This window comes from Phocoena phocoena, chromosome 1 (assembly GCF_963924675.1).
Source record: "Phocoena phocoena chromosome 1, mPhoPho1.1, whole genome shotgun sequence".
In the NCBI taxonomy this organism is placed as follows: domain Eukaryota; kingdom Metazoa; phylum Chordata; class Mammalia; order Artiodactyla; family Phocoenidae; genus Phocoena; species Phocoena phocoena.
In genome coordinates this window covers 33,243,093-33,269,067 of record NC_089219.1, presented here as the reverse complement: position 1 = coordinate 33,269,067, position 25,975 = coordinate 33,243,093, and the positions used below count along the sequence as shown (strand labels likewise).

Genomic DNA, 25,975 nt, shown 5'->3' with positions numbered 1-25,975 from the left:
CTGAAATCCAGCTGGGCATATGTTGCCAATTTCTTAATTAGATCCAATACTACTTTCTGGGAGTTGTTTCCATGGCTCTTTGGTTTTGTCCTCTGAATCATCCTTCCTTTTCCATAGGAAATCTGAGATTGCCTTCTCAGTCTTCCTCCTGATTGTAAAAGGTTGGGGGTTCAAAGAATTCTTTCCATTTTGTACCATCTCTGCCACTTTTAATCTGAGCTAGCAATGCTTCTGCCAGAATGATTCTCTTAGAAACTTGAGAATAGAAGCCTAAAAGGTCTTAAGAAGGCTGTCAGTGAGGGCTTAAAGGAAAGTGAGGAAAATCTTATTGGAAGACGGCAGACAGGAGGACGGCGGACAGGAGACACCTGCTAGGTAGTGATGGAAAGTCTGATAACACTGTCACCTGCAGTAACATGGAACTAGGAAATGTACCTGATGAACTCAGTGAAATGTAAGGAGATTTCCAGACAAAGTAATGAAGTGCCACCTGGCTTCTCACTACCTATGATAAAAATGTAAGATGAGAGAGATGAGCTTCAAAAAAAAAACATAGCAAATAAAAAAGTCCAGGACTCACACAGTCTGGAAATGCTTCTCATTTCCAGTCTCTCCAGAAGGCAAATAGTTCTAAATTAAGAAAGGGTCAAATCCAGAATGGGACAATAAAAATCTTTCGTTAAGATGTCAGAACGATTTAAGACTATGCTTCATAGTCTCTTTCAGACCAAAAGGCCCTCTAAAAATTGTAAGGGCAAGTCTCACAGACACTCTTCCTTAAACATAAGATTTTTACGAATCTCAAGGGCATTGTCTCACAGCAGCTATACAGGAAGCCCAAAGTAGAGAAGGTCTTATCTTAAAGAGATTTGTGATTGCGGCTTTTAGCTAATGAAGTAAATTTCAATAGTGTTCATAGAAAACCCCCCAAGTTTCATTCTGGTGGAAGCATTGCCACCTCAGACTAATAGCGCCAGAGATAGTGCAAAATAGACTAGTACAGAATCCTTTAGACCCCAACGTTTTACAGGCTTCTATTCAAGGCCCTTTCAGCTTCACTCACATTCTTTTTGTGGGCTTTTATGCTTCTTTCTGCTTCCAAGTCCCAAAGCCAATGTCATGTGTGTTGGACTTCAGTTACCGTAGCACCCTATATCTGATACCACATTCTGTTCCAGTAATCTTTTGCTACATAACAAGCCACTACGAAACTTCATGGCTTAACACAACAATGTGGGCAGTGCTGGGTGGCGACAGCTGGTCTCTTTTCCCTGCAGTGTCAGCAGAGGTGGCTTGACCCCGACTGGAGGATCCACTTCCACCACAGAGCTGACAGGTTGGCTCTGGCTGTTGGTCTCTCTCCATATGGACCTCGCCACATGTGGCTTTGCCTCCTCACATATGCCAGTTGGGTTCCAAGGGTGAACGTCCCAAGAAAGAAGACGTGGAAGCTGCCAGTTTCTTAAGGCCTGGGTCCAGAAACTTGGCACAATGTCATTTCCACCATAGGTTATTGGTCAAGTATCACAGAGATCAGTGGAAGGAATGTCAAAGAATCTGGGAACCACAGTCTTTGGAAGGTTTTATCCTTTGGCTTTTGTATTTCACCCTTTTAATCCATATAGAATTTTTTTTTTTAAATCATCACTGAACTGGTTATATTTTTTCCTTTTTACGTGCTTTAATTAAGTAAAATTTACATACAGTGAAATGTACATATCTTAATATACAATTTGATGACTTTTAATTAATGTAAGCAGCCATGTAGCCACAGCGCCAGTCAAGATAAGAGTCATTTCCACCACCTTGGACATTGCCTCATGCCTCCTTACGGTCAGCCTTCACTCTCGCCTTTATTCTGATTTCTGTCACCATAGGTTAGATTTTCCTGTTCCTAAAATTCATGTATAAATGGAATCAGATTGTGTGTACTATTTTGTATTTGGTTTCTTTCACTCAAAATAATGTTTTGAGAAGCATTCGTCAATAGTTCATTCTTTTTTAATGCCAAGTGGTATTCCAGTAAATAAATATACCACAATTTGTATATCTGTTCTCTTGTTGATGGACATTTGGGTTGCTTCTAGTTTGGGGCTATTATGACTAACCTGCTATGAACATTTTAATAAGTGTCTTCTCACAGACATAATGTTTTCACTTATTTTCATTACTCTTTTCTCTTTGAGTTCCTCATTTTTATTTGTTTTGTTTTCAATGAAAGAGTCATATTATGACATGGAAATTCTAACCATTTCTTAATCAGCCAATTCTTTTATTGTCTTTATAGACTTTTTTATTAAGTCTTTATAGACTTTTATTAAGTCTACCTTCACACTGACCTGCAGGGGCCCCTGCCCATTCTTGGGCCTTTTGTGAATTATAAAGATGGAGCAGCTTGGCTCTCATCATTCCCCACTCTTGGTTAAGGAGTCAGCATTCTTGGGTCTGCTGAGTCAGTTGCTACTTTGTCACTCTGCTTTCCAGCTTCCAGAATTTTAAGTTGTCTCCTTTCTTGTTATCTGGCTCATTTTAGTGGGTTTTAAGAGAAAAAAGAGTTAAATATATATTTCAATGCATCTTGTTTACCCTTTTCTTTTTTTTCCTTTCTTTCTTTTTCAGCCGTCACCTTCCACATCCTGCCTCTCTCTTTTTGTTTTCTTCTCTCCATCTTGCTTCCCCTTAGATTTAGAATGACGACGGTGGAAGAATCCTCAGGCAGCATCTGGCTCAGCCCCTCCATTTTGTGGATGGCAAACCTGAGGCCCAAAGAGGACAGCAGTCTGTCCACAGCCCACACAGCTACTGCTCTTACCTTTTTGCCTTTAATAACAAAAGAGACTTTTTGCCCTCCTGCCCTTCAGTTAGTGAGCCAGGACAGTGTGAAGAAGCAGAGTACCCCCTACTCAAGTGGAAGCCTAGAAGTCAGGTCAGCAGAAGGAATGCCGTAGCTGGCCAGGCAGCTGCGGGTCCTCTCTGGAGACCAAGAAGCATGTCTGGGTAGGACTGCCTCTTTCTTCCGTGCTCGCCCTGCCCCTGCCCTAGCACAGTGGCAGGTGGGAGGTTGCAGTTAGGAGAGTGCCCAGCTGTCTTGACAGGAGAAAGTACTGAAACAGAGAAATACATAGGTGGGAACCTGAGGTCCTTTGCATGTTTTTCTTTATTCTAGTTTTCTTCTATTTTCACTACTTTCTTTGAGCCTGAGTGTTGATGTAGAAGATAACAAAGGGACTCTAAGGCCCAGAACGGAAGGCAAGGCAAGTGACTGGTGGTTTGACCATTCTAAGTCCAAAGCCAAACACACACAAGCACTAATATTGCCAGAGCTCCCAGCTCCATACACAGAGCATGTAAGAGGTACCAAGAATATGTAAGGCAACCAAGGACCGAAAATGAAAGTACATACATCTGGAAAATTGCTTAGATCTTCTTTTCAGCGTACAGAAGACAAAGTGCAAGTTCTGTGCCTTGGCTGGTCTGGGCTGTTCTCCCAGCAGGCTGCGTTCCCAGAGCTTTGGTCATGCAGTTTGGGCTGGCAGCAGCTGGGTACAGCCACCCTCTACCCCCTCCCACGGTGTTTCACAGCTTAGCAGCTGGGAATCCTGTAGAGACCAGAGCCAGGGTATGAAAGACGAGGAGAGCACTGTTGTCTGACTTCTCTACCCTGGATACTCTATAAGCTGCTTTGATTCTTTGTCTCCTGCAGTTTGTATTTACTTGAACAAGAATGGCAGCACAGGCCCCCACTTAGATAAGAAGAAGGTCCAGCAGCTCCCTGACCATTTTGGGCCAGCCCAAGCCTCCGTGGTGTTGCAGCAGGCTGTGCAGGCTTGCATCGACTGTGCTTATCACCAGAAAACCGTCTTCGGCTTCCTCAAACAGGGTCACGGTGGTGCAGTTATCTCAGGTAAGCGCCCCTGGGCTGGTATGGCTCCTAGTCAGAGGAGCCGGGCCTTTTCAACTGGCTGATTTCTAGCAAGACATCCTGGTTTCTACTTCACACCTGTAGGCTCTGGAGAAATATGAAAGTATTCCATTTCTCAGAGAGTCCTCATTTTCAACTCCCAGAGCCCCTCCAGGTCTTCTGCATATCGCTGCCAAGTAGAATACCCACGCAGACTCTGTCTTCCTGCCTAGCCTCTCCCATACAAAAATATATGGCTGCGTTGCTTTAAAGATGATCACAAGAAAAAATCCAGAGGAGGCTGTATTGTGGAAACAGTAGAGTTTCTCCAGACTGCCATAGCCTCCTAGCTGGCTTCAGGGACCCACAGAACTCTGCACTCATTCTTTTGACTCCTTAGCTTCCCAGTCCTAAGCCAGCCCTGATACAGGGGAATTGAATCTCAGGGCAGAGTGGGAAGAATCGTCCCTCTCTTTCCTGCTATGAGAGTTTGAGTCAGTTGCACCGAGTATGGTTTTTTGGTTCGTTTGTTTTCACTGAGAATAGTCACTTTTTCTGCTGTGCCCTGCTCTGTTTCAGTTTTCCTAAGTCCAAAACCCCATTCTTACCCACAAAACCTGTGAAGACTTGATCTAGAGCCTTTCAATCTTTATTTTTTTTTAATAAATTTATTTATTTTATTTATTTATTTTTGGCTGCGTTGGGTCTTCATTGCTGCATGTGGGCTTTCTCTAGTTGCAGCGAGCGGGGGCTACTCTTCCTTGCGGTGCACGGGCTTCTCACTGCGGTGGCTTCTCTTGTTGCGGAGCACGGGTTCTAGGCATGCGGGCTTCAGTAGCTGTGGCTCTCAGGCTCTAGAGCACAGGCTCAGTAGTTGTGGCGCACGGGCTTAGTTGCTCCGCGGCATGTGGGATCTTCCCGGACCAGGGCTCTCACCCGTGAGAGAGTGAGATTGGCAGGCGGATTCTTAATTGGCAGGCGGATTCTTAACCACTGCGCCACCAGGGAAGCCCCAGCCTTTCGGTCTTAACTGTACACTACTCCGTAATCTCCTGCCCCTGCCCTCTAACTAGTTGCAGTATCCAGCCTCAGGAAACCCAGCTGACGTGGAAGACCCCATAAATACCACCTTTTAGCAGACATTCATTGAGTCCTTACTCTGTGTTAGAGGTTATTGCCAGACACTGGCCAGGGGAAGGGAAGAAAAGAAGATGACATGTTCAGGCTCTGCCCTGATGGAAAAGAAAGACTAGCTCACAGCTAACTGTGGGAGGTGTTATATAATATGTGAGAAATGCATGCAGGGTGGTGTGGGAGCCCGGACGAGGGAGTAATTGGCTGCATGGAGGATGGGGGCAGGCAGGGAAGGAATTGCTATAAAAGGCTGAAAACTGCATGGGAAATCAAGCCTCCCTTTCCTTCTGAGGCTGAGGCCTCTGCCTGGCCTCTCCTTTGCTTCTGTGCAGCAGTCTACAGGGACCCGGCTTTCTTTACCACTTTTCTTTAGCAGCTCTCACCCACACCTTCTCTAGGGTTCTTCCTCTGCCCCAAAATTGGTTCCTGAGAATGACCTATCTCCCCATTTCCTTCCTGCCCTCAGAGACAGATGTAGAGGCCTTTTGCTTGTTAAGGATTATACAGATACATTTTGAATAGAAATAGGTGGGGACTTGAAAAGAAAAACAGGCATGGAATAGTTCCAAATGTTGCCGAACTTCTAGTTGCCCTCATCCAGATCAGATTGTACGCCTCAGCCACTGCTGGCAATAGCTGTATTCTCCTCTTCCGCCCAGCTTCTCTGTTCTTGGGCAATTCTTATGGAAATGGAACCCCAAACGAACAGATTTCCTGGGGGAGGCCCGGCCAACTGATGGAGCAGATAGAATTATGTTCACAGTTGTTTCACAGGCTAAGTAAAATCATTCCAGAGTCCCAGGTGCAACAGACCTGCCCTGGCCACTCCCATCATTGCAAGCCCTGGAGTTGGAGGCAAAAATCAAACCCTCAAGGGAGGGAGGGGAGGGGAAGGAGGGAGGAAACCTGGGCACCGATTGCCTCTGTGTAACCAGGGAAGCCTGAGGCAAGCAGTGGGCTGGACTCCTCCTGCCCTGCCTGCACTGCTGAGCTGAGGGACTGACGCGCTCAGCCCTGTCCGCTTAACTCCACAGCCGTGTTTGACCGTGAGCAGCACACCCTCAACCTCCCAGCCGTCAACAGCATCACCTACGTCCTCCGCTTCCTGGAGAAACTCTGCCACAACCTTCGCAGTGACAATCTGTTTGGCAACCAGCCCTTTACACAGACTCACTTGTCACTCACCACCACAGAGTACAGCCACAGCCACGACAGGTACCTACCAGGTAGGAGCTGGGACGGGGTCTGGGCTAAGAAAGGGGGGCAGGGTAGTAGCAGTAGCAGCAGCAGCGAGGGCCCAGGGCCAGCCCTCAGACCTGCTAGCCTGGCACCTACTACCCCAAGATCTGGTTTTCCGTCCCTTAACTTTGCCGTGTCTGGCTGGCACTTTTTGGTCTCCTCTCATCTTTACTGTCTCTTCAGGACCTTGTCTGGTATCTTTAGGATTAACCCTCTTTCCTCTGGATTTTTATCCCTAAAAAAATGGTGGTTCATGATTCTCCTGAATCTGCATGTGGAGCCACCGTGAAGTCGCGGGACATCTCCCCGTGTGAATCTGGCAGCAAAGGCCTAACACAGAACTCCCTCGCCAGCGGGAAGGTTTAGTCTCAGGCTGCAGATTGAGAAATTTGCTCCCGGTGATTGGCCATCCACTCTTTCCTTTGGCACATGGCCATAACTCCTCCAGCGCCGCCAGTCGAGCAAGTCAATTCAAGTTCCTGCTGTTTCTAACTAGGCTGGAAAATAACTTTCTTAGTTAACATACCAGACCCACAACGGGAAAGCGGATGCCACGTGGCCGGATCAGTGACTAAGCACTTTTGAGAGAGGTTTGAGTGAATGGAACTCAGCATCTCTAATCTGGAGCACAGGACACAGAACAACAGGGAGGGAAGGGAAGCTTGGCCTTAAACGTAGCAAGGTAGGTCATTATGGGAGAGGGAGGAAAGGCTCTTTAAGAGTCCCCTGGACCTTGTCCTGGCCAAAGGAATAGAGAGGCAGTGCTGTCAGCACTTGGGCTGTGCTGCCTGGTGACGGGGGAGCGTAACTCCAAGAGGTGGTCCCTTCTGACCTGCACAAGTCTTGTTCCCACACTGTCTTCCCTGTTGTCTTTTCATCATTGTCAGAATCACTCCTGATAAAAGTGCCGCTTGTGGAAGAATGTGCTGGGGAAGTGACTGTTCACCCGTCACCCCCCATCCATCGCCTCTATCTGTACTGCTGCACCCAAAGGAGAATTGCTTGTATGACTTGCAGGCAGGGCAGAAAGATGCCTGGATTTCAGACGCTCCTTCTGGGGTCCCCACCATCTGGTCCTTGCAAACATATCTGTGACCCTCTCACTGACCCTTTTCTTCAGAGGGAACTTCTCATCTGACCTACTCTAGATTGCTTTCTTTCAGCGTCACACTCTCTGAGAACAGAAAAGGGCATTCTTACCTGTAGTTAGTATATTGCCCTGGGAGTCTGGGCTGGGCGCGGTGGAGTTGGTGCACACAAAGGCAGGTTGTTACATATCCCCTGTTGCTGGCATTCAGGAACTCTGAGCTGCATTTCAATAATTAAAATTAGCCCTACCTGAGATTCTGGAAGAATGGATACACGAGAGAGGGTAGCATGTCCATGAGCGTAGCTGCTAGTCTAAAGAGAGATTTCTCAAAGAAATAGGAACTCAGAATTCTTTTTTTTTTTTAAAGTAATTATTTATTTTATTTTTGGCTGCGTTGGGTCTTCGTTGCTGCGCACAGGCTTTCTCTAGTTGTGGTAAGCGGGAGCTACTGTTCGTTGCGGTGCGCGGGCTTCTCATTGCGGTGGCTTCTCTTGTTGTGGAGCACTGGCTCTAGGCACGTGGGCTTCAGTAGTTATGGCATGCGGGCTCAGTAGTTGGGGCTTGCGGGCTCTACAGCGCAGGCTCAGTAGTTGTGGCGCATGGGCTTAGTTGCTCCGCGGCATGTGGGATCTTCCCGGACCAGGGCTCGAACCTGTGTCCCCTGAGTTGGCAGGCGGATTCTTAACCACTGCGCCACCGGGGAAGCCCCAGAATTCTTAAATGCAATAACACCGCTAACAACCAAGAGAAACGCACTGGTAGCAGCATGCAGAGGCTGGTAGGGGTGTACATCATGGGCCTGCAGTCGTGATGATAGTTTGGGATTGGGGCGTGTCACCTTTCCTGGGAATTCTGTTCCAGTTTGCATCTCTCTGATTCAACTACCAGACAAGAGGAAGCAGGCTTTAGCCACTCTTCCTTCTTGCCTCACCAGCTAAGAAGAGACAAAGACCAGGGTTATCACCTTCTGCATTGGCTGCCCCCCTTCCCTTCCCTCTTTTTCATACAGATTCAGCCAGCTCTCTGTGCTCTCCTATGATCTCTAACCTCTGTTTCTCGTAGTGGGTGCTCAGCAGTTTGGCTGCTCTCACCCTAGTTTCTGTTTGCTTCCCTGAGATGTTTTAACTCTGCTCAGACAAACTAGACCTTTGCCGAGATTTCTAACTCTTCTGTGCTCCCTCGCTTATCTTTTCTGCCTGCCTACCTCCCTCCCTCCCTGCCTTACTGACCCTTTGCTCCACCTCTGATCATTTTTCATTTCCTACAGTTTTCCGATTAGTTACTCAGACCTCTGCCAAAGAGCTTGATGTGCATAAGGGCTTTCTTTTGCTTTGCCCCTTGGATCTGGTGTTTATTACTCCCACCCTTCTGCCTGGCTGCACGCTTCTGCTAGTTCCACATCTGAAGATACCACCTCTCTTATCCAGGAGCTTACCAGCCCCCTCTTTCTTCCCTACAGCCCCGTCTCCACACTACCCTACCCATTTCTGAGTAGGGTAACTGACTACACATTTCCAATATAGCAAATAGTCACCAAGTGTACATGCCATTCGGCTTCCTTACCTAAGCTGAGACTTAGTTTTTTCCTCCAGTGTTTTATTTTGAAAAATGTCAAAACTTGAGAGAAGTTGTACAGTGAGCAGCCGTGTGCTCTTCACCTGGATTTGCCACTTAGCTTTCTGCAGTATTTACTTTATCTGTTTCTCTAAGTATATATACATGTGTGCGTTTCTGTATATTTTTTGTTTGTTTACTGAACCATTTGAGAGTTAAGTGCAGATGAGAGACTTGATCCTTAAACACTTTTGTATGTATCTCCTAAGAACAAGGAACACAATACTATTATCATTCTCGAGAAGTTTAATAAAATCTACTAACTGATATATATAGTCCATATTCAGATTTCCCCAGTTGTCCCAGTAATGTCCTTTGTAGCTTTTTTTTTTTTTTTCCTAATCCAAGATCCAGTGAAGGGTAATCCACTGCATTTAGTTATCCTGTCTCTTTAGTTTTCTTTTATCTAGAGCAGTTTTCCAGCCTTTTTTATCTACCTTCCATGATATGACATTGGCATTTTGAAGAATTCAGGCCAGTTGTTTTGGTTCAGATCATCAAACATTTGTCAAATACTTACTCTGTGCTAGATCCTATACTGGGCTCTGGAGAGACAGAGAGAAAACAGACTCAATCCCTACTCTAAAAGAGTTCCCAGCTCAGAGAGGAGATACAGGTAAACATGTATGTGGTAAGAGCATGGAACCAAAGGTACTCTGGCCCAGCCAGGAGTGACGAGCTGGGAGTATGGTGAAAGAAGAGGTCAGGGAAGGATCCCTCAGGGAGGCAATGGCAGCTCAGAGTCCCTTAAGAACTACACACGTGGCTGGATCAAGTACCAGGCCTATAAAGATTAAGTGAGAAGGAGCTCTTTCTGGTCCTCTAAAAACTAATGGTATTAAACAGGAGATTGTATTAATTTAGCTGATCCCAGTGACTATTAATGTTAGCTGTAGTTGAAATCCACCTGGCATTCACCTCTGGGCCTGCTGGTTCCTCTCTGCTGAAGGAAGTGGTTCGTTTGTCCCATGACAGTGAGTTCCTCGTGCCTGTCTTTCCAGTTCCATCCAGGTCTTCTAAGCTGGTTATAAAGTGGTTCTCCTGACAAAACCCCAAAAATCACGGAACAAAAGCCAGATAAGAACTCATAATTTCTTAGGATGCCCCTTCATTCCCACACAAGGTTTCCTCATAGAACTGTCAGAGTTTTAAGAACACTCAAATGTTTATAATTAATTGAAACTGTAGTGATTCCATTATTCGGTCAGACAGTCAGTCAACCCAGTATTTATTGACAACTCTGATTTGGGTATAGAGGGTTCCATTGTAAACTAGGAGTCAAGGTCATTACACCCACAGAGCTTACAGCCTGGTAAACAATATGAACAAATAAGCAAACAAATTAATTCATGGTGATGAGTGCTTTAATGGAACAAGTTCAGAGTTCCAGAGTTCAAACCCGGTGTGTCAGGGAAGACCTTCCAGAAGAAATGATACATACACTTGGACCTGAAGGAGTAGGATAATGAGGTACAGGTGCCACAGACCCAAAGAGATGGAAGAGGGGATGATGAAGAATGTTCTTGTTGACTGAGCGTGTGAGACTGTGAGGGGCAAGAGGAAACCTGACTTGTTTCAGAAATACAGTGTAGAAAAGAAGAATGTGAGCAGTGCGGCTGGAGTGGTAGCAAAGGCCCAGGCAGAAAAGGTCTAATTGACCAGGTTACAGACTTTATGTCCTTGAGCAATGAGGACCCATTGAAGTATTTAAAGCCGTGACTGTGTTACGGAAATAACATAATCAGATTTGTGTTTTCAAAAGCTCACTCAGGGTACTTACTGTGTGGGAGAATAGTTGGAGTAGAGCAAGAGGTAGGCCGGGGGACCAGTTGGAGGTTTTTGAATTCTGCAGGGCCTCCTAGATTTGGGGATTGTCCTTTCCTTTGATATCCAAATCTAAATAAAATTAAATGACACCCCCCCCCCGCCCATCCCCCATAACCCAGGATGAGGTTACGTTTTCCTCGTAGTAGTGCATGCTTCTGGCTCAGAATCCCTGCTTCTGAGTCGGTTCTTAATCCCTTTTTCCCCTGTCAGTTCCCGTAGTTGATGGTCTCTCCTGCAGTGCTTTTTGCCCCAGCAGTTTGATCCAGCTCCTCATCCTTCATTTCCCTAAGGAAAAACCAACACAAGTCTGTTAGGTGTGCTAGACTTGTACTGAAGTCGTGGGTAGAAAGAAGGATACGTACCACAAAGGAAAGGAAGCAGTTTTAACCTTTTTGTTTTAGTGTTTATCAGATGCTACAGCAAATACCTGACTGGCCTCTTTCACCTTAGGCCTCCGCCTATTGCCATTTTCTGCGACCCATTCTAGATTTGGAGGAATTCCCTTTGCCCTCTGGTTTCTCTGTTCCCTCCATCCCATACCTCCTCCCTTCCAAGCTATCAACAGGCAACTCCAAACTAATTTATGGTGCAAAATAATTTTGTTTGCTTTTGTCTCAGCTTTCCCCTTCTACACAATGCCCAGACCTTGCCTTTCATACCAAAAGAACCATTAGTGTAATTATCTAAAAGAAAGTACTAGCTAGCCTAGATCTATACTTTCAGCAACTCAAAGAACAAAGGGAAAAGCTGTGGGTGGAGAGATTTGTTCCATCTGTTCTATGTTCCCTTTTTCCTTTTTTCTGCCTTCCTGTGGATTAATCCAGTTTTTTAATGATTCTGTTCTATTTCTTTTGTTAGTTTGTCAGCTATAATTCTTTGTTTTGTTATTTTAGTGGCTGCTTTAGTTTGTATTATACATTTGTTTTAACATATCACCATCTACTTTAAAGTAATAATCATCTCCCTTTACGTATAGTATAAGAACCTTAAAACAGTATGCTTCTCACCTCCTGGCCTTTATGCTATTGTTATTATCCATTTACTTCTACGTATTTTATAAATCCCACTTTACATTGTGACTGTTTTACTTTAAACAGGTCTTTACCTTTGAAAGATTTTTTTCAAATAAGAAAAAATTGTTTTATATTTACCCTTTTATAGTTACCATTTCTGCTACTCTTCATTCTTTAGTGTAGAGCCATTTCATACCATCATCTTCTCTCTGCCTAAAGGGCTTTCTGTAACATTTCTCGTAGTCACGTCTACTGTCGTTGAGTTCTTCCAGCTTTTGTTGCTTTGAAAAAGGTCTTTTTTGTCTTTGTTTTCTGTTTGGTTTTTTCTTTTGGTGGTATGTGGGCCTCTCACTGCTGTGGCCTCTCCCGTTGTGGAGCACAGGCTCTGGACGCGCAGGCTCAGCAGCCATGGCTCCCGGGCGCAGCCACTCCGCGGCATGTGACCAGGGCACACGAACCCGTGTCCCCTGCATCGGCAGGTAGTCTCTCAACCACTGCGCCACCAGGGAAGCCCTTGTCTTTGTTTTTGACAGGCACTTGTGTTGAGTTTAGAATTCCAGGTTGACTTTTTTGTTGTTCAGCATGCTGAAGATGTGGCTCTACTGTCTTCTGGTTAGCGTTGTCTCTGATGAGAAGTCTTCTGTCATTCATATCTTTGGTCTCTTGTATTCATTCGTCTTTTCCCTCCGGATGCTTTTTAGGTTTTCTGTTTATCATTGGTTTTAAGCAATTTGATGATGCTGTACTTTGGTGAGGTTTACTTCATGCCTCTTGCGCTTGGGGTTAACTGAGCTTCTTGGATATGAGGGTTTGTCTTTTACATCAAATTTGAAAAAATTTCTGCCATTCGCTCTTCATATGTATTTTGTCACATCTCCCTTGGGGATGCCAATTAGACATATATTAATCCTCCTGAAATTTTCCCACAGTTTACTGATGCTTTTAAAATATTTTTTAGCCCTTTTTCTATGTTTTACTTTGGATAAACTCTACAAATATGGTTAAGTTAGCTTATCTTTTCTTTGGCAGTGTCTAATCTACTGCTAATCCACCCCATGTATTTTTCATCTCGAACGTATTTTTATTTTTAGAAGTTCAGTATGGGTCTTTTTATGTCTTCAGTGTCTGCTTAACCTACTCAGTCTTTGCTTTACCTTCTTGAACATATGAAGTACAGTTATAATCACCTCTCCAGTACCCTGGCCTATGAACTTTAGCTGCCACGTTCTACCTGGACTCTCAGCTCCAACTCCTCAACTCAGGGAGATCACTGGGCACTGTCTGATCCTCCCTTCCCTGCACTGTAGCCAGGAAGCTCTCCACACAGTAAGCTGGGAGCAAGCCTAGGGCTCATCTCATTTGTTTCCCTTCTTTCAGGAGTCTCTATCCTGCACTATCTAATGCCCAGTGTCTGAAAACATATTTTATATATTTTGTCTTTTCTTTTAGTTGTTTGAAGCAGTAGGGTATGTCTGATCCTTAGCTAGCAGCGGAAATCCAGAATGTATCTTGAATCCATGGATATCTTATCATCTCTACTGCCTTCACCATCATGCTCCCTCTCTTGGCCCGAGAGATCCTTTCTGGCCTCTCTGGTCCCCTTGCTACCTCTCTTGTTCCTCTCTGGTCCATTATCTACTTCATAGCCCAAATGGTCTTCTTAAAGCATAAATGAGATTATGGCACTCCCTCACTTAAAACTCCTTAGTGGTATTCTAGCGCACTTTTATTATTTATGTGGCTGCGTCGGGTCTTAGTTGCGGCATGCGGGATCTTTGCTGTGGCATGCGGGGTCTTTCACTGCAGCGCGCAGGCTCTTCGTTGTGGCACGCTGGCTTCTCTGCAGTTGTGGCACGTGGGCTCCAGAGTGCACGGGCTCAGTGGTTGAGGCGCGCGGGCTTAGTTGCCCCGCGGCATGTGGGATCTTAGTTCCCCAGCCAGGGATCGAACCTGTTTCCCCTGCATTGGAAGGCAGATTCTTAACCACTGGACCACCAGGGAAGTCCCTCTAATGCACTTTTTTTTTTTTTTTTTTTTTTTTTTTTTTTTTGCGGTATGCGGGCCTCTCACTGCTGTGGCCTCTCCCGTTGCGGAGCACAGGCTCCGGACGCGCAGGCTCAGCGGCCATGGCTCACGGGCCCAGCCGCTCCACGGCATGTGGGATCCTCCAGGACCAGGGCACGAACCCGCGTCCCCTGCATCGGCAGGCGGACTCTCAACCACTGCGCCACCAGGGAAGCCCCCCTCTAATGCACTTTTAATAAAATCCAGATGTCTTACTTTGGTTTGCAGTGTCCTGCATGATCTGGCCCCTGCCTACCTCTCCAAATTCATCTCTTTGTTCCCTACATTTTAGCTACATTGTTTTTCCCCATTTCCCTGAATATTCCAAGCTCAGAAAGACCTCAGGGTCTTTCTGTATGTGACCAGGCAGCAGCCCCTAGCCATTGCACCAGGGAACCTACAGCAGATCCTTTCCCGTGATCTACCCAGACCCATAAAATTCTCTGCATGTGGGGAGTGTCCTGAGTCCTGGACCACATTCTTATCCTTTGTAGTTTTTCTTAGAAATCAACTGTTTAGCTGATGCTTTGGGATGCATTTTAGGGCCTCCATTGAACCCTAAAACCAAGCACACTATCTGGCACACCTCCACTTGGACTCTTCTTCAGAGCACAACTTGTCAAGTTGTCAGGGAGGCCTCTCAGGGTCTCCTCCTCTAAAAAGGTCCCCCTGTTATTTTCTGCCTTAATTCCCTATTCCTTTCTTAGGAATACTTACAACAGTTTCTGTTTTTTATGAGCTTGTATTTTGTCATCCTTCCCACTAAATTAAATATTCCATGAGGGGAAGGGTGAAATCTATCTTTTTCACCATTCTCAGTATCCATCACCCTAACTGTCACATAGTAAGTATTTAATAGTATTTGTTGAATGAAAGGATACTTAGTAGAGGATGTGGGACACGTGGTTCAGAGAAGGATATTTTTTTAAGATGGGACAGACAAGTCTGTCTTAAGTGTGCGGAAGAACTGTGCTAGCCTCTGAGTCCTGTGTCGGTGTAAGACGTTTCTTAGCTCCACAGCTGTAGTTGTTTCTTGATCATTCAGTTTACCCCCATGAAGGGGAAAGCATGCTTCTGAGTGTAGAGTCCTTGAATCTCAGAAGCAGAAATGGCTCTAGAGATGACCTAGTATCTAGCCCAGCAGACAGTTGCGTTCATCTGACTTCCGCTTAAATACCCCTAATGATATGTTGCTCACAATCACCTTTGGCAATCAGTTTTATTGTTCGATACTTTTGATTACCAAATGCCTTCCTTTTTGAGCTGAAATCTACCTTCTTATAACTCCTACCCCTGCTCTACTCTCTGCCTTCCAAAAAACAAATCTACCTCCAGCCCTCTTCTCTACCCATGACTGCCCTTGGTGTCTTTGTCTCCTCTGACTTTTCTCCAGCCTGTATATGCCCATCCTCTTTCTCCTTTGCCATGAATTCTAGGCCTCTCACCACCGTTCTGGTCATCCTCCACTGGGAACTCTAGTTTTTAAGGTCAGCCTTGCAATGTGATACTCAGAAGATCTGCTTCTCACTGAAAATAGCTGTGTAAGGGCAAGGTCCTTGTCTGGGTTTACCTCTGCATACCCCATACCTAGCACAGTGGCTGGCACACAAAGGGTGCTCAACAAATGTTTGTTGAATGAATGAACGCGCTCCCCTCTCATGCTGATTGTTCTCATGTCTCCAGCATTCACTGGTGAATTCACGTTGATCCTGTGAGGTTAAGGGATTTCATCTCCATTTTATAGATGCACTAGCTGAATCCCAGAAAAAACGTGGTGATCATTGACTAATCATCATGCCAGTAATAGAGCTCAAGTGTTCCAGCCCCAACTTCTGATCCCTGGGCCAGTGGTTTCAAAGTTTGTTTTGTTTTAGCAGTAGAACTCCTTTTTTGCAAAGGTAAGATTATATGAAACTCTGGTATATAAAAGCTAAAACCAGAGCTGTTTTGATAGAAGCTGGGATGAGGCCGAGGCTCTACCGAGGAGCTGGGAGTTCTGCAGGGCTCTGTGGAGCACAGTTGGAAAGCACTGCAGTCTTCTGCCCTGGCATCATCCTACTGAAGGCAGCCAGGGCCTCATTTGATCAGCCTTAAGCTGACTAGGACCTCTCAGGGCCTTGGGCATGATGCTTCATTTTTCCTCTTCATCCCATTAGGATAAGATGTAATGACCTTGCCTGGTCCAGGTGCCACCAGTCCAGATCTTCAGACCTCTCAACCAGAATCCAGATTTCTTTTACCATCCTTAGCATTGCCAAGAGAAGAGACACTTGCTGATTTTGCATCAGCATCTGGTGAACCCCTGGCGTTGTCATCATAATTATTCTTCACATCTGTTAGCTCACGTGAAGTAGGTCTTTGCCGAGTAAAATGAGTACTAGAAAGGTGAGGTCATTGCTGTGCTGATAAATACAGAAACTAGAGTTCATTTTTTTCTTGAGCTACCGCAGAGAACTTCGGTTTACACTCTAACTCGGAATGAAGAATAAAATACAACTCCCCACCTTTGTAAAGTCCGTCCCATTCTGCTTTCTCCTTTGATGTTCTCAGCATGACAAAGGCTGAGTTTTCCCCATTTTACAGATGAGGAAACTAGTACTCAGGAAAGACAGATCTCTTGCCTTGAATCACATACCTAGTGAGAGGCAGGAGCCCAGAAGTAGAACCCAGGCATCCTGTTTCCTGGATTGGATTCCTGTCCTTGTCTCAAAGTGGGACATTGCTATAATCGTCTCTCCTGGAAAATAGGAATCTGAAACCTCACCTGCAGAAATGGGGTGGGATATGGTTTAGGTATCCTAGACCGCCTCAGAGACTTCTCTCTTCAGAACCATTTCTAGGAAAGGGCTTCATCCGTTAAATTTCCTGAGATATGGATGAATAGCTGTCTCATGCTAGATTTGACTGTAATCCCATGGTTTACCAAGCAATTTTAGGTGAGAATTAGAAAGTAGTCCTAAAATCCTAAACCATCTTGCCAAAGAGGTCTTATTGTATACCAGACAATTTCCTTGAATTTAGCGTTCATCAGAGGCCCTGTATGAATCCCAAGCATTACCTAAACACCTAATCTCTAAGAAAAACCACAAAGGACAGTGTGATGTGGTCCAGGACCCAAGACATCCCCCATAAGCAGAGAAGGCAGTGGCCAGAGGATCTTACTTGGTATGGGTAGAACCCAACCATGAGAGGGAGTCTGCTTCAGGTTCTATAGTGCAAGGATTAGGGGCTGCTGCGTGGAGTTGGGCCGTGGCCTGGGTGTAGAAATGTCAGGATGAGGTTCCCTTTACGAAGGCTTTCCTAGCCATTCTCTTTTGATGTTCACAAACCCCTTGGGAGAAAGGGGCCTCCCGTGCTATAGGTTAGGAGACTGAGGTCCTGAGGGAAGCACCTTGTCTGCTGAGTGGCAGAGTCAAATTCTAACCCAGATTCTGTGCTCCGTGCCCATGCTCTCACTACTGTACAACCCCAGCTTCCTTGGAATGTTTCCATAACACAAGGCAAATATGAAAGGAGGGAGGAAACATAGGAGCAGATCCTTTGCAGACAGGCCTTTAGCCAGGCATCCAGAAGCATTTCTGAGGTGTCCTGCTGGCTAAGAGGGTCAGCTTCTAAAGTGCCCTCCTCTAAGCAAATGTGTCTCTTCTTCAGCACCCCTATTCCCTGCTCTAGCATCTTGTGTTAGGGCAGACTCTTCCCAGAATAGCTTTCTTTTTTTTTAAGGTTCTCCTTGTCAGAAAAAGCCTAAGACATCCAAACCAGAAGAAAACTCAGAGACCATCTAGTCTAAAAGGAAGTCTCTGAGGAGATCCATGTCCAGAGAGTGGCATTGGGCTTGACTAAGGCCACCTAGTGAGAGCCAGAGCCATGACTGGTACACAGGCACCCTGTGACCCAGCCCAGGGCTCTCTGCTTTGCTGCCTCTTACTCCACCCAAACAGATTCCTGGGAGCCAGCGCCCTGGCAGTCCTTTCAGGCTAGTCCCTGCTGTTAACTCCGGTTTTACTGTTTTCCAGGTGAGACCTTTGCCCTGGGAAATAGTCTGGGCCGGTCCTTGGAGCCACACTCAGACTCAATGGACTCCACCTTGAATCCCACCAACCTTGTCAGCACCTCCCAAAATCTTCGAAACCCTGGGTACCGGCCTTTGCTTCCATCCTGTGGCCTCCCATTGGGCACTGCCTCGGCTGTGCGCAGGTTCTGCTCCAGGGGTAAGCTTTTCAGAGTTCTGGCTCTCCTGCCCTCTCTCATTCTTTCCTTCTTCCCTTCCTGAACCCTGGGAGGCCAGAAAGGACTTAACTCTGTTGCCTGCTGCCTGGAGGTTGGACTGGGGTCTGGGCTACCATTGTGCCTGACTAGGCCCCTGGGGAGCAATTGAAGCTCTGGGATTAGCTTGAGAATAACAGAAACTAAGAGCCAGCGGCCTAGAGCCAAAGGGGCAGGGAAGGAGTCCTTCATTCATTCATGAGCTATTTATTTGAACACCGTCTGTGTTTGTCATGGGGACGCAAAAATCAATCACTTCTTGTCCTTAAAGAGCTCAAAGTCTTGTGGGAGAGACAAACACTTAAATAGATAACTTGAAAACAACATCTTGAGTGTGGCTAAAGAGATATACTTTGAGTTGCATGAAAGCTGCAAGAAGGAACACCTAACCCAAGCTTGGTATCCAGGGGAAGCTTCCTTGAGAAAGTGTCTGACATTTTAAATGTTGACTATATTAATGTATTAGGAGTGGTAGGCGGGGGAGAGCTTTCCAGGGAAGAGAGTACAGCATGGACAAGGGCAAAGGGATAAGAACTAACACAGATTGTACCAGCAACTACACGCAGTTTGGTATTGCTGAAAAACAAAATGTAATTCTGGGACTTCAAAGGGAAAAAAGCCTGCAAGCATCAGGGGTTGTATCATAGAGGACCTTAAATGCCACGTTAAAGAGTTTGGAGTTGATCTTGTAGGTAATGCGAAGCTCTGCAGACTTTTACTTAGAGGCAAGACCTAAACAGGTTTGTGTTTCCAGTAGATCATTGACTACTGTGTTGTGGATGGAGCTGAGGCAGGACAAGAGTAGAGAGACCGCTTAGGAGGTTAAGTAACCTCCTAAGTAGGTTTCTGGCCAGACCAGAAATGATAAAGGCCTAGATTAGGGCAGTGGTAGAAGGTTTGTAGAAGAGAGAATAGATTTGAAAACTCTTCATGAGGTAAGTTGAGTCAGATTCAAGGGTTGTGAGGAAGGAGTGGGAATGTCTCCCAGGTTTCTAGAAGGGGTGACTGGATAGATGGTGGTGCCATTCACTGAGAGAGGGAACCAACCACAGAAGAGAAAGAAGGGGAGGGAGCCCGTGGGTCATCTAGGTGATACCCAGCAGGCAGTGGTTGTGCAGGTCTGATCCTCAGGGAAGAAGACTGAGCTGAAGTTAAATATTTGGGAGTCATCAGCAAATAGATGGAAGTTGAAGTTGTAGGGTGAATGACCCCCAACTCCCAGGAGTATGTCTAGAATGAAAAGAACAGTTGACCAAAGAAGGAGTTCTGGGGACCAGCGAAGTTCAGGAGGAGGGAACAGGAAGAGGATCCCACCAAGGGGACAAAGGAGTAGTCAAATGTGAGGAAAAACATAAGAATTTGATACTGTGGTGGCCGGGAGTACAGAGAGTGTTTGAAGACGAGTACAACCCAAAAAGGTTGGGTAAGATAGGACTGAGAAGTATCTTCTGGATATGGTGATTAGTGAGTAACTGCTGATCTTAGTAAGAGCAGCTTCAGTGGTGCTGGAGGGTGGTGAGGGCAGATTGCAGTGGGTGGGGATGGCAAGGAGAGTTTGATGAGAAAAAAGGAGGTGACCTTCAAAAGAAGGTCTTCTAGAGTGGGTGCACGCTGGGCATGTGTATCAGCAGACAACTTGAGCCTTCCAAGAAGAAGAAATTCAGAATACAGGAAAGAGGAGAAAGTAAGGCCTTGTGGGTGGTAGAAAGGATTAGGGACCAGTCTTAAGACAGAAGGAGGCACACCTTGCTCCCTGAGACTGGAGGGAAAATTGGCTGTGGCCATGAGGGGATGGAGAGAGGGCTGAGTAGGGGAGGGCTCCAGAGTGCCAGGAGATTGGACCAGCCATAAAGAGGACAGGAGGAAATGGGTCAAGGAGGAGGGGATGGTTTGCAGGAAACATGAAGGTCCAGCGATGCTTGGAGCTTGGAGGCTAGTTTGCCAGTTTACAAGAGCTATGGTTTTCTGGTGTGGTTCTTAGAAACCTAGATGTGGGGTGAAAAAAGACAGTTTGAGAGGTAAGTTTTTATGTTGAGCTAGCAGAGCAGGAGGGGGCGGGGAGCGGGAGAGCAGGTACTCAGTGGAGCTGGAAGAAGAGGAGTTTAGATCATCAACACTGGATCTGGGCAGGGTGGGGAAGAAGCAAGGCTGAGAGAAGGCTGAAGGATGGGGAGACTATAAGTTTGATGTGCTAAAAAGGTCTTTGTGACGTAATGCTTATGGGGACATAGGTCCCCCAAGAGACCCGAAAAGGTGGGATGTTGGGGTCAGAGAGGGGGATGTTTAAAATTCCTAAGTGGATTTGTTCCAAGAGATGCAAGAACCAGACAGTAACCTTGGCAGTAAGCATTTGAAGTACAGTGGAGATGAAAGTCTCTGGAGGCAAGGCAGCTGTTGGATGGATTGCCTCTGAGGATTATGGCAGGAATTGGGGTGGAACAGAAGGTAGTGAGTTAAGTACCCAAAAGTCTTCATTTAACAAAGAGGAGAAACCCAGAGATCTGCAGATGAAAGTGATCCGGAAGAGCAGACGGTCGGTACATGTCTGGCCTCTGAAGGACACGAGCTTCCGTCGGAAGATGGTCTAAAAGCAGCAGTGGGGAGACAGGAGAATGCCATTTCCACACCCACTGTGGCCTCCCCCAGTCCAGGGATGGATGAGGTGTGAAAGAATAAGACGACTCCAGTAAGCAAGGCCTGCAGTGGCAGAGGGGGTTCTCAGGATGGCCGAGACAGGGAGAGAAGCCTGGGATGCCCCTCCCGACCCTAACCCCAGCAGGGCCCCACGGGGAGCAGCGTAAGGAGCTCTGAAGTAGAGGCAGAGCGGAGGGTTGGTGCCCTGCCTTGAGACTTAAGTCACCTCAGCTCTCAGGTCTTCGTGCTCCGCGTACACAAAGTGGAGGTGGTGATACTGACCTGCTCTTTTCTCAGGCGTGTTAAATGGATCAGACGGAAGCAGGGATATGGGGTCATTTTGGAAACTAAATCATTCCCGAGGTGTGAGGGGTTGCTATTAGTGTTCTCTTCCGCACAGCCCTGTTTCTGTCAGGAGCGCTTCCTTCTTTTTGAACTTCGTTTTCTTTATTGAAGTGCAGTTGGTTTACGGTAGTGCCAGTCTCTGCCGCACGGCAGGGTGGCATTTCTTTTTTAATATAATCTTTCCCATTATGGTTTATCCCAGGATATTGAATAGAGTTCCCTGTGCCCTACAGTAGGACCTTGTTGTTGATCCAACCCTACTGACATATACAGTGGTTGGCGTCTGCTAGTCCCAAACTCCCAGTCCTTCCCTCCCCCTCCCCTCCCCTTGCAACCACAAGTGTGATCTCTGTGTGTGTGAGTCTGTTTCTGTTTTGTAGACGGGCTCATCTGTGCCACATTTTAGATTCCACACGTCCGTGGCATCATACTGATAGGCTGCCTCGCATGGCACTGGCCTCAGATGCCACTGTTGCCTCCCAGGCATCTCCACTCTTCCCTTGGGATACACTGGGAGTCTGTTGGCCAAGTCACAGTCTGAATCTCTCTTGACCCTGAAGGTCCTCATAAAGCTACGAGAGAATTCTCTTTGGTTGGCCCTAGAATTGTTTCTCTCAAAGAATTTAGATGACAAGTCTATGCCCTCCCTTATTTCATTGATCCATATGGCCAGGCCTCAGTTTGTCAGTCTGGCCTCTTGTGGATGCGCCCCACCTTCCTTAGTCATCCTCAGACTGAGACACTCTGCCTTGCATGAAGAGTGACCACCAGCTGTACCCATTGGGTGGAGAGAGAGACCCCTGGTATAGTCTGTCTGCAGGAACGGGCATAGGAAAAGACAGAGACAGGGCACTAACTTCTCTGCTTGCTAGCTGTGTGGTCCTGGGCAAGTCACTTCACTTCTCTGGGCCTCAGTTGCCTCATCTCTAAACTAAAGATGATGATACTTCCTTCAAAAGCTGTTTTAGGGGCTTCCCTGGTGGCGCAGCGGTTGAGAGTCCGCCTGCCGATGCAGGGGACACGGGTTCGTGCCCCGGTCCGGGAAGATCCCACATGCCGCGGAGCGGCTAGGCCCGTGAGCCGTGGCCGCTGAGCCTGCGCGTCCGGAGCCTGTGCTCCACAACGGGAGAGGCCACAGCAGTGAGAGGCCCGCGTGCCGCAAAAAAAAAAAAAACAAAAACAAAAACTGTTTTAAGGGTCAAATGAGCTGACGATGCTGGGAGTTCTGGGTGTATCAGGCCACTCTCCACCACATTCGGTGCATCCCAGACGTCTCTTGCCTGGACTATTATAGTAGCCTCCTTTTCAACTGGTCTCCCTTGCTTCTGTCCTTGCCCCCCTAACGACTGTGATCAACACAGACTCAGAGTATAAGTTGGTTCGTGTCACTCCTCTGCTCAAAACCAACCTTCAGAAAAGCCAGTGGTTTGTCAGTGGCTTACAAGGTCCTCTGTGATGTGCCCTGCCACTCGTCCCGCCCCACCACATACATACATACTCTCAGATGTTATTTCCTGCCATGTTCTCTTCACTCACTCTGCTCCAGCACACTGGCCTCCATGCTGACCCTTAAACATGCCAGTCAGTCTTCTGCTCAAGGTCTCTGCTCAAATGTCATCTCAGAGATGCTCTCCTGACCACTGTATAAATCAGCAACTTCCTGCCTCCTGCCCTCATGGAGTGTATGTTCTAATGGAGTAGGCTAACAGACAAACATGTAAATATATAATAGTGTTATATATGAGTATATATGTGTGTGTATTTATAATATCATTATATAAGTATGTGTATAATTGTGTGTGTGTGTGTGTGTGTGTGTGTGTGTGTGATTCCTAGCTCCCCTGGGTAGAGGAATTAGCTAAGATGGTCCAAGAAGCTAAGATGGACATATTCATGTGTAGTATCTGCTCCCTGCTCTCCATCATCTGTGCAGTTGGTTTCTGTCTCAGCATCGCAGTGGACTTTCAGGGCAGGGAGAAGTGGCTGGCTCACACAGCCCTCTCCAACTCCCTGTCTACCCCCCCTCTAAAAAGCCTTTGGAATTTCTATGGCGCTAATCACCCTGCTTGCTCCAGCACACCTCTCTCTGGTCTGGTCAGTGCCCAGCTACAAGCTTGAGAGGTAATATGTTCCAGTCTCTTCCCCAGGGAGCAGGAGGGGTGCCAAGCCAAGTGTGCTTCGACTTTTAGACCTGGGGCCCGGAATGAAGGGACATGAGAGAAGATCTTTAGCCTTTGCAAGACATGCTTGAAGAGTAGGGCCTTTCTACTTTCACTGGTGTTTCACCTCTGACAGTTGGCTGTTGACTGGGCATCTCCTGGGTGGTGAGGATACTGACATGAGCAAGGCAGGGTCCCTGCCTCAAGACAGACCTAGTCTGGCGGGGAGACAGAAAAATATACATGGAACCATTACGTAGGATCGTTCATTCATTTAGCAAACGTGTTTGAACATCTGCTGTGGCAGAGCGGGCACTCTTTTATGTGCTGTGAAAGGAAAACACTCTCCTCCTGCCTGTCTCCCTACGTTCAGTACTCTGTTCAGCACTGCTTCGCTTCCCCTGCAGACGTGTGGGTTTCCACACACCAAGCAATGCTGCGATGCCAGCTGGGCCTCCTGCAGTTTTACTCAGTTCTGACACTAGCTCCCTGGAGGAAGCGTCAGATCCCACAGGATAAGGGCTCCGTCCCACAAGACTGACCCCCCCACACACAAACTTCAGCTGCCAGTTCAAAGTCCACATTGTTACCTGTGCTTCTGACTGACTGGCTCTAAATGAGAGGTTCCTGTGATCCCTTCCACGGGTTTGATTAACCTGCTATAGCATCTCACAGAGCTCAGGAAGACTGTTTACTTGCTAGATAACCAGTTTTTTATTAAAAGGATGCAGTCCAGGAACAGCCCAATGGAAGAGATGCATAGAGGAAGGTATGGGGGAAGGGGTATGGAGCTTCCGTGCCCTTCCTGGGTACACTGCTTTCCCAGTACCTCCACACGTTCACCAACCCAGAAGCTCTCTGAAGCCCTGTCCTTTGGGCTTTTATGGCGGCTTCATTATATAGGCAAGGTTGCTTCAGTCGTTGGCCGTCGGTGATTGAACTCAATCTCTAGCCCCTCTCCCTTCCCCAGAGGTTGGAGGGTGGGGCTGAAAGTTCCCACCCTCTAGTCACCTGGTTGGTCCCTCTGGCAACTGGCCTCCATCCTTAGGGGCTTTCTAAAAGTCACCTCATTAACATACCCAGGTGTGGATAAAAGGGACTTGCTATGATTAGCAAAAGACACCTTTATTTCTCGGACCACTTAGGAAATTCCTAGAGTTTTAGGAGTTCTGTGCCAGAAAAGGGGATGAAGACAAATACATACGTTTCTTCTTATTAATCAGAGTATCACAAGGACATAGCAGGGAATAGGAGAAGACAGATAAACATAAATGCATGGAATTACTGGAGGTTGTGATATGTGCTGGGGGTGGAGGGAACTAGAGTAACTGGATTGAGAGTGATTATGTGGGGACTGAGTACTTTTATTAGGATATCAGGGAAGGCCTCTCAGAGGAATCAATATTTGAGATGAAACCCAAATGTTGAGAAGGAATGAGGTGTGCAAAGATGTGGGGAAAAGACAATTTTAGACAGAGGAAGTTGTGTGTCTGGGTCAAAGAATGAAAGCATGGCTTATTCAGGAGGCAGAAAGAAAGCCAGAGTGTCTGGAGCTTGGTGAGTAAAAGATGGGGGGAAGGGGGAGAGGAGATAGAAAGGGCCAGATGATGGGATACCTTCTAGACCATGGTAAGGGGTTCGACTTTATTTCAGGTACGCATTTCGAGGCCATTGCATTTATTGACATGATCCAATTACTTTTTTTTTTTTTTTTTTGCGGTACGCGGGCCTCTCACTGTTGTGGCATCTCCCGTTGCGGAGCACAGGCTCCGGACGCGCAGGCTCAGCGGCCATGGCTCACGGGCCCAGTCGCTCTGCGGCATGTGGGATCCTCCCGGACTGGGGCCCGAACCCGTGTTCCCTGCATCGGCAGGCAGACTCTCAACCACCGCGCCACCAGGGAAGCCCAATCCAATTACTTTTTAAAGGTTGTTTTGACTGCCTTACGGAGAAAAGATTATTAGAGTGATGTGATGGGGGAAAGTGTCTAGAGATTGAGCTGTAACCAAGAGATCCATGAAATGCTTTGTGAGACCAATTATTTCAGGATTAGACAGGAAAAGTTTCATAAAGGAGCTGATCCTTGAAGGCGACCCTCGCTTAGCTAAGTCAGAGTTTGCCAGAAAAAAAAAAAGGAGAAATTGAAGGGAGAGAAGGGGGCACATTCCAGGCAGAGGGGATGAAGCACGCCAGAGATCTGTGCAGGTGACGATCATACAGAGCTCAGGTCCCACGGGGGAAATGGGAGGGGCTGTTTCTGAGCCAAGATCGAGATAAAAGCTCTAAGCAGACCACTAAATTAACATTGAGATTCCTGGCAGCCAAGGCAAAACCGTTCTGCCTCCAAGTGTTTGGCTGACTTTGCTACAGCCTTGGAGGAGGCATCACTTTTTTTCCCTTCCTGGGCCCCAAGGACTTGGCTGTAATCTAACCCAGCTCCCGAGGTCTCTCTAGAAATGGTCCCCAGAGCCAAAGCAAAAGCAGCCTCACCTGCCAGCTCCTCCACGCCTGCCCCCAGTCCAGGTCATCCCCTTACTTCACTGCTACCCCTGATTCAGGTCCAGGCAGAATCACAACCTCAGTTTAAAAACCATTTCCAGAATCAGACCTACCCTTAAGATTTGAGTGAAGAGGGTCTCAGGCCTTTGGTCCCTTTGTTGAAAACCCTTCCCTCCCCCGGTTGCCTCTG

General features: G+C 46.9%; 1 protein-coding gene across 7 annotated transcripts in view; it reads left to right on the top strand.

The window, feature by feature from the left end:
- Nucleotides 1-25,975, top strand: part of SCMH1 (Scm polycomb group protein homolog 1) — a 133,860-nt gene that overhangs the window by 106,452 nt on the left and 1,433 nt on the right. For 4 of the 7 annotated variants that reach the window (XM_065872872.1, XM_065872861.1, XM_065872830.1 and 1 more), the window contains 4 exons: nucleotides 3,704-3,904; nucleotides 6,070-6,261; nucleotides 17,899-18,093; nucleotides 21,080-21,145. In XM_065872872.1, coding sequence (XP_065728944.1) covers nucleotides 3,704-3,904; nucleotides 6,070-6,261; nucleotides 17,899-18,093; nucleotides 21,080-21,145 — 654 coding nt within the window. The remainder of the gene's footprint in view (nucleotides 1-3,703; nucleotides 3,905-6,069; nucleotides 6,262-17,898; nucleotides 18,094-21,079; nucleotides 21,146-25,975) is intronic. The other 3 variants (XM_065872865.1, XM_065872841.1, XM_065872877.1) reach the window with 1 other exon arrangement.